This window comes from Pseudophryne corroboree, chromosome 3 (genome assembly GCF_028390025.1).
Source record: "Pseudophryne corroboree isolate aPseCor3 chromosome 3, aPseCor3.hap2, whole genome shotgun sequence".
NCBI lineage: Eukaryota > Metazoa > Chordata > Amphibia > Anura > Myobatrachidae > Pseudophryne > Pseudophryne corroboree.
In genome coordinates this window covers 733,064,369-733,073,128 of record NC_086446.1, presented here as the reverse complement: position 1 = coordinate 733,073,128, position 8,760 = coordinate 733,064,369, and the positions used below count along the sequence as shown (strand labels likewise).

At 43.7% G+C, this 8,760-nt stretch overlaps 1 protein-coding gene across 1 annotated transcript; it reads right to left on the bottom strand.

The window, feature by feature from the left end:
- Nucleotides 1-4,610: 4,610 nt before the first annotated feature.
- Nucleotides 4,611-7,454, bottom strand: LOC135057416 (uncharacterized). The gene is made up of 5 exons (XM_063963307.1): nt 7,027-7,454; nt 6,381-6,440; nt 6,096-6,305; nt 4,927-5,474; nt 4,611-4,622 (listed from the first exon to the last, which is right to left on the bottom strand). The coding sequence occupies exons 1-5, from the start codon at nt 7,373-7,375 to the stop codon at nt 4,611-4,613; spliced, it is 1,179 nt and encodes a 392-aa protein (XP_063819377.1). The 5' UTR covers nt 7,376-7,454.
- Nucleotides 7,455-8,760: the final 1,306 nt, after the last annotated feature.

The window sequence follows — 8,760 nt, the reverse complement described above, 5'->3', positions numbered from 1 at the left end:
CCAATCAGAGCTCGTGAACCGGTAGCTGCGGCTCCTGATTGGCTGCCAGTCCGCGAGCTCTGATTGGCTCATGAACCGGCACTTCATGTAACAGACACACCACCGCCGGAGACCCAGGAGGGACACACAGGAGAGGCGCGCTTTGTGCCCTCCGGCTCCTTCCCGAACACAGATAGCAATCAGTGGTGGTGCCCCCGCAGCCCTGCACCTCCAAGTCTCCGCAGTGGCTGCGGGGGTGGGAGTTACGCCACTGCTTTGCTTTCTGATCAATGTGCACAAACTCTCTTTAATGCACAATATTATTTACAATATTGACTAAAATTACCTTCAGGCAATGGGCCGAAATCATGTTTGAAAGTAAAGCAAATGATCAAGCAACTGGTCAAAACCATGTTGCACTGCAGGTTGGGCAGATGTAATATGTAATATTACTTCCTCCCACTCTTACCGTCAAGATTTCTCAAGTGCTGCTCCCTTTCTCTGGAATTCCCTACCTCTCCCTCTCAGGCTCTCCACCTCTCTACAAAACTTCAAGACCTACTTTTTCACCAGACCCAGCCTAATCTCATCCTAAGCCCTCTGTTCCACACTCACTATCTACCCCATTTGTGCCACCCCTGTCTGTATGCCCCTCACCTTTAGAATGTAAGCTCTCACGAGCAGGTCCCTCAACCCCCATGTGTTTATCCTTCACTTTCTCAATCATCCTCAACGGCACCTAATCCCGCTTTTTTCTGCCACTCTGATACTTATGTCAGTGTTATTTACCCTGTACATGTCCTATATTGTCTTCAACTGTAAGTCACTATTGTCCCAGTTTGATTTTTCATTTATGTACTCTGTAATTAGGTGCTGCGGATCCCTTGTGGCGCGATATAAATAAAAGATAAAAACAATACAGTACTAATAATATGTGTAGTGAGATTTAGATATACAATTTTCTTTGACATTCTCCAAATACCATAACCACATAAAGGTTTTAGTTTTCAACCTGGGGTGCAGATTTAGCTTCAAGAAATCTCTTTTAGCCCCATATATGGGAATCGGCTATCTTGTGAGAGTATCGAAGCACACCAATATATTTCCCAACATCAGAGATTTACTGTATAAAAATCTCTACATTTCTTGACGGCAGAAGTATTCATCAAAGAATAAGGCCCATGTGCTGTAACCTGTTCATTACATAGGAAGAGGTGGCATTTGGAGATCATTTCATCTCCAAGTGACACCTTGGCACGCGTCAGTGGTGACATCACAATGGAGGAAAGGGTTCTTCACAGTAAGAGCAGTAAGGATTTGGAATTCTCTACCAGAGAAGGTATTAATGGTGGACTCAGTCAATAAGTTTAAAAATGGATTAGATAAATTACTAACTTAAAGAAATATCCAAGGTTATAGCTTTTAAATTATATAAAAAATTTATAAATCAGGTTGAGCTCGATGGACATTTTGTCTTTTTTCAACCTCATCAACTATGTAACTATGTAACTATAAAACTATGTAACTATCACCAACTCGGCAATAAGCCAAGTCGGACCACCAGTCTGAAAGGGGTCTCAGCCGGGAAGTGTGTGTAGTCCAGTGTACAAAGTGTACATAGTTTATAATCGCTGAATAAAGAAGCACTACATTTCTTACCCATGATTCAGTGTTCTTATGAAGAGCTAAACAAGCAAAACAGTGTCGACATTCCTAATGTCGAAATGAGACTGTCACCGGGGTCATAAAGTCAAAAGAGAACATGTCGACATGTCCAACATATCATAGAGATGTGCAGGTTAGTTCCCCAGAAAACCGAATCCACATACATTTTGTGGATCCGAACCGAACCAAAATCTGGTCCGGATCTCCCAAGGAGATCCAATCTGAATCGAGTTCCAGTACGGATCTTCCCTCAGTTCGGAATTCGGATTTTAAATTTGAATTTCGAGTTTTGGATTGCAAAAATTACTTGATGTTAGCAATTTTTATTCATTTTTATCAACGACTATTGATTTTTTAATTCAATTTTTTTTTGGTTAACCGAACCAAAAACAGAATCTGAGCCATATACCCTTGAGAGTGGTTTTGGCAAAATGAAAACCAACACACGATGGTGAATTAGAACCAAAACCAAAATGCGGGAGTCCGCGCACATCTTTATCATATCATCATTCTCAATGTCATTATTTAGAATGTTAACACTGATTAAATGTTAAGACCACATTATCGACGGTCCAGATTTCAGATATGCCTTACCCGGCCTAACCCTAACCCCCAAACCTAACTCTAATGTCAAAATTTTCATTATGCCCGCATGCCACGTCAACATTATGACCATGTCAACATTTCGGTAAATGTCAGCATTAAACTGCATACTGATCAATTGGGAGTTGGGGCTGTTTCACCAGTCATCGCCATCCCGACACTGGGATTCCGGCTACAGAATGCCGATGGGGGGGGGGGGGCACGAGCGCAACAAAGCCCATTGTAGACTCGGTGCTCGCCACAGGTTCTATTCCCACTCTATGGGTGTTGTGGACACCCGCGAGTGGGAAGGGTCCCTGTTAGTCAGCTTGCTGACTGGTGGGATGTTTAGGGGGCAGTAGATGTCGGTCACATAACTACATCCCTCAATTGGTTAACATTAGAAAATCAGGGACATTTATTATGGAATGTTGGAAATCTTAGGCTGGATTGGAACTACGTATATACTGTACTATTGCTATTACCAATATGAGACCACACATTACCAAAGATACAAACTTTTTGTGTTACACTACCCATTCAGTAATAGGTACATGGGGGTATATTTACTAAGGTCCCAATTTTGACCGAGATGACGTTTTTTCTTCAAAGTGTCATCTCGGTCATTTACTAAACTCAAATCACGGCAGTGATGAGGCCATTCGTATTTTTTTGCAAGTCCAAGAAAAAAAATACGAATGAATACACCATCGGTCAAAACGCGGCTGTTTAGATATGAATCTCGGTCATTTACTAACAATTCGTATTTGTAATGTCTACCGTGAAAATGCATTTGCGGCCGTGAAAAAATACAAATCGTAAAAAAGTCCTAAAAAAAAACAGACCTGCTTTTGAGAAGCGTGTTTACATGTGTAGTCAATTATCCATTACTCACACCTGAATGTTTGGCCCTATAAAAGGGTCCCAGGCACAATTGGAAATTCTCTCACTCTGAAATGGCGGCTGTGGTGTGTGCTACAGATTTACTGGTTGCTGGGGGATACCTGAGACTGGTCCATGAGTCTGGAAGAAATCAGGGCTAGGTAAGTGAACATGGTCAGCAGGTTGTACAGGTGCCGCGGAGGCTGCGCCAGCCATGTTTTATTAGGGGTCGTTTAAACTTAAACGCATTGTAGGGTCATACAGATGTTTCGCCTAAATAGAAACAACATTTTCCGACTGTATGACCTTGTCAAACTGGGACTAGACCCTGAGACAGCACGCTCTCGCTCTGTCTCAGGCCTGCACAAACTCCTGGCTGTGTTACACTTTATGGCTACTGGGAGCTTCCAGGCTGTGACAGGCGACGTTATTGGTATCTCCCAGCCCACCTTTTCTAAATATTTGAATCAGGTGAGTTGAAAAATACATACACGTCTATGTCTAAGTGTTGCTTCTGTAAGGTCTTATAACACAGTATTGTATTGAATACAGATCATGACACTCACCTTAGATTTATTAATGTCCACTCAGGTTTTGGATGTCTTGGAACCACATATAAATGCCTCTATCTGCTTCCCTACCCAGGAGTCGCAGTGGCATGCTGTCAGGGTAGCTTTCTATGAGCTTGCTCACATGCCCATGTGCTGGGGGCCATAGATTGCACACACGTTGAGCTGAGACCACCTAGGGGCCGACAATATATATATACTAATCGGCATTCTAGCCAATCAACTAATGTCCAGGTGGTTTGTGATGCAAATCTCAAAATTATGAGTGTGGTTGCAGGTTACCCTGGCGGCTGCCATGACTCCTTCATCCTCAGTCAGTCATCTCTCTTTGATAAATTTGAGGACGGACAAATGCCTGATGGCTGGCTGCTGGGTATGTTCAAAGTGTGTTGTGTGTATGTGTGTTAACTACAAACACCATTTTTGTTTGGGGTAATTATTCATCAGACACATGTACTAATGTTGCCTATATCTGTATTTCAGGTGATGGGGGTTATGGCTGCTACTCTTGGCTACTGACTCCATTGTCCCAACCTGATTCTCCTGCTGAACACAGTTACAATCATGCACATAAGGCTACGCGGAATGTGATAGAAAGATGTTTTGGGGTGCTGAAATCTAGGTTTTGGTGTCTGGATAAATCTGCAGGCCTTTTGTTGTATAGTCCCTCCAAAGTGACTAGGATTGTGTTCTGCTGCTGTTTTCTACATAATCTGTGTTTGAATCAACATCTGGCACATGATGATGAAGAAAACAGTCAGCAAGCAGAGGAGTTAGAAACATCTGGTGACAGTGTGAGTACAGATGTAGGGAGGCAGGTAAGGCAAAAAGTGATTCAGCGGTATTTTACCGGTAAGTTTTTTTGGGATGTAATTAACCTTGACTAAACACTTTGCAATACATTTTTGTAAGTGTGAATGTGTGTTTTCTTACTTAGTGTTTGTTCTTTATAGTGGTATGTACATTTTAGTTAGTGATTGTTCAAAATACATTGTCATTCATTACCCCAGTAAATAATACACACATAGCGTGTTCTACAATGTTTGACACGGACACCGGAAGTTGTGTGATTTCAATAATCAAAGTTTTATTGTGTTACTAAAATTATATTTTAAAGTTATTTTTTTTTCTTGTGTGTGCTGGGTGCCATGCTTTGTGCTGGCTCGCTGGCACGTGCTCGGGAGGATCAACGAACAGGGGAGGTTACTGGGGTTTGGCTAGGGGTCGTGGTTCCTGAGCTGGAGCTCACTTGTTGTGCTGCCATCAAAGTGATGCTTTGGCTTAAATTGTGGATGCTGGCATTCAGTTGGTTGTTACTTGCAGTGTGGCTGGCCACAATCCTCGACAATGACTCATTCACCACCTGATTGTGTTGGACCAGTTGGATGAGTGCTTGCTGCTGGCGCTGTTGCTCATCAATGATGCGCGTCAAATTTGCCAGCATTTGAGTGTTGTCGGTCCGGATTTGCTCCATAGAAGTGGCAATTCTGCCTACCTGGACAATCAGTCTGCCCGAGTTCCTACTAATGCGCGGCAGATGATGGGGCAGACTGGCAAGGTGTTGGGTGTGGGCGTTCAGGCAGGCAGTGTTTTGACTCTGTTGGGTTGCCAAACTGGACCAAAAGTCAGCGGACATTTGTTGCTGGGGTGGAGCTTGGAGCAGTTGTGGACTAATGGAGGGTTGGGGGATATCCTGCGGCTGGGTTGCCTGGGTCGGAACAACGGGTGTTAGGTGCAGTGTATAGGTGGCCTGTTGGTCTGGTTCCTGCTGGTCAACGTCGGGCATGAAGGTTGGTTCTGTATGGGGTGGCCAACATGCACTGTTTAGTTTACATTTAATATATTTGGTAGTCCTAAACATTTCAAACTTAATAATACTCCGGACATTTTTATATTTGAGTTGTGTATTTCTAAACGAGTAATCTTTTGTTTTGAAAAACATATGTCCCATCACAGGCGTGCACATAGACTGACTGGCGGGTTCCACACCTAACTACCTCCCCTCCACAGCATTATAGTGTTCTCTCACCTCCCCTGTCCAGGATATAGACTGCTCACCTGGATGGTCCAGAGGAGCGGATCAAGTAAGCAGTCTACATCCAGGACAGGGGAGGTGTGTGAACACTATAATGGTGTGGAGGGGGTGGTGGTGGATTTAGTTCGGTGAGTAAGTTGCTCTTCTTTTTCTGTGCACGTGTGTGGACTAAATTTAGTAAGATGGGTGGTCATTTTTAAATGTGATGTTGGCCATAGCAAACAATAAGACTTTGTTAATTTTTGCATTTGCACCTTCAAGAAGTTAATACGTGAAATCAGATTGGTTGTTATGGCAAACATGTCATCTCAACTACAACTCACATCATAGTAAATGTACTGTGTCAAAATTTTTGAATGTGTTTATTGTATGTTTTTACTCACCAGATAACTGAGGTGATCGGGGCTCATCACTTTGGGGACTAGCCAATAGTGCCTGTGGTGGCTGGGACAAGACTGCGGAGATGCGCCGCCTGGGTGGGGAAGATGGATCCGCTGATTCCAAATCCACACGGCGCGTCTTACTTGGCCTCCTGGGTAAGTTTACAGAGCCCTGTGATGGGCGCCTTAGAGGGCGGCTTGCAGAAGAAGAACCTATGTGAATAGATAAACATTAATATTTTGTACTTCTATGTGTTTGCAGAATATGTGACTACAGTGAATTCTTACCTGCAATCCCAGCACCCACATCAGTTGGCAGTGGCCTGTCTGGAGCGCTGGTCTGGCGTACTGTTGAAAAAGTGGAAAAAACATTATGACCATACTTGGAAAACACATTGTTAACTGCAAAACCTTAGTGTACTGTAACCATTTTGTACGTAATGTAAAGTAAACTAATTTCTGTTTAAGCTAATCTGGATTACTTAATTTGGTGTGTATTTAAAAATGAACATGGTGTTGCACTAAATAATCCAGAAACATTGATGAATTGTGTGCAATATATTGCAGAGATTGATTAATTGCTAATTGACCCAAACATCATAAAAAAATTTAGATATGCCAAAGAATTCAAAACACACGAACAAATCCAAAAAAACTGCAATTAGATACAACAGCTATGGACAAGCAATATCTCAGATTAAGTATTGGAACTACACATACCAGCATGCACTGCACCTTATTTAACATTCACTAATCTAAAAACTCAGCCAAGGCATGATGGGAAATGTAGTTTAAAAACACAATTACAGCTTAAGGGTGCACAGGCCTGCACGACATGACCAACACAATGTATGCATACTTAAAAAAACATTTAAATTTTGCAGCATGATCAGTTTTGAATGTTTAAAATTAAAATATAAATAAAAAAACTCACCATCCTGCCTTGGACGGTCCGAATCCCGGACATGAGTTGCAGACACCACTTCTGCAGGAATCAGTGCCCGCACAGGCTCCTCCCAATCACGATACGTGGCCCGGAAAGGGGGGCCACCCCCGGTTTGGCGGGCTGATTTTGCCTCCTTGGCCATCTTGGCCTTGACACGGCGCTTGATGTCGTAAAACCTTTTGCGACACGTGTCCTCAGTCCGCCTCACCACACCCTCACTATTAACTGCCTGGATAACTTTCCCCCACAGGACAGACTTCCTGCGGGAGGACACCTTGGCAGCATCCTGCCCAAACAATTGGCGATGATGCCTCATCAGCTCCCGCACCAACGCCATGTTTTCAGCATAGCTGAACTTTACATTGCGCCCAGTCTTGGTAGTGGTGCGTGGCTGCGGAGCCACAGCACCATCGCTATCACTGGAGGACGCAGCAACAGGCACCCCCTCCTCCTCCTCACTAACCTCCTCCCTCTCACTAACCCCCTCCACCTCACTCACCTCCTCCACCTCACTCACCTCCTCCCTCTCACTAACCTCCTCCACCACACTGACCTCCTCCACCTCACTCACCTCCTCCCTCTCACTAACCTCCTCCACCACACTGACCTCTGAGTCAGACATAACCAGGACAAACTACACAAAACACAGAAAAATAAAAACAGAAAACACACTCCTCCACTACACACCACACAGCCAACACACACACACACACACACACACACTCACTCACTCACTCACAAACAATGACAATAGACTTGAAAAAAAAAACAAGGACAAAAAAATTAACAAACTTTGAAAAAACACCACAACAAGTATGACAAGACTACTTACACACACAGTACAGCACTCAACAATCGCTAAACTCCTCACAAAAACCACCAAAAACTCCACCAAACTCACCAACTCCAAATACACCTTCCTCTCTCCTCTCCACTAGCTAAACCCACGAGGTGCGGTGTGTTTGGGGCGTTTTTATAGTAATGTGCACAGACACTCCTCCATCACGAATACAACCAATCACGGACGAGTGACAAAAACGAAACTTAGGAAAAAAACGCGGCCGTGCACGGACAAACACTGCCGTAACAAACATGTGACGCAGTCGTAAAAAAAACACGAAAACACGGCCACAAAACTACTAAATCGGCCGCATTACACACCAGAAAATCACGAATGACATCGACATCGGAAAACACGAAAATGCAGAATACGACAGCTTAGTAAATTAGTAGTAATAAATTCAAAAAGTTGCAGTTTTACACTTTCGATGTCATTCGTGATTATTCTCCCACCAAATCGGGAAAATTACGAATGTTAGTAAATATACCCCATGGTCGGGTCACATTATTATCACCACCTCCTCCATTTGATGTTGGCAGCGCGTAGCTTGGTGGGTATATAAGGTTTGTGATAGGCCGTCTGCACACATATCACTCGCTGCTGTCATAGGTAAAAGGGGCGATTTATTTGAGTTGCAAAAAGGGATGATTATCGGCTTTCAGGCCAAGGGTGGCGGTATTTCTGTTACAGCGCAGTTTGTGAACCTTTCATGTGCTGCTGTGGTGAAGGTGTACCATGACTGGACAAATGGTACCACCACGTGCCATTGATGTGAGAGGTGAATGTCCGCTGTGAAGGTGCGTGAGGGCCGACCGACATACTACAGTGGAGAAGCTCACTGTCAAAATGAACCTGGGGACTACCAGATATGTATCTGCAAT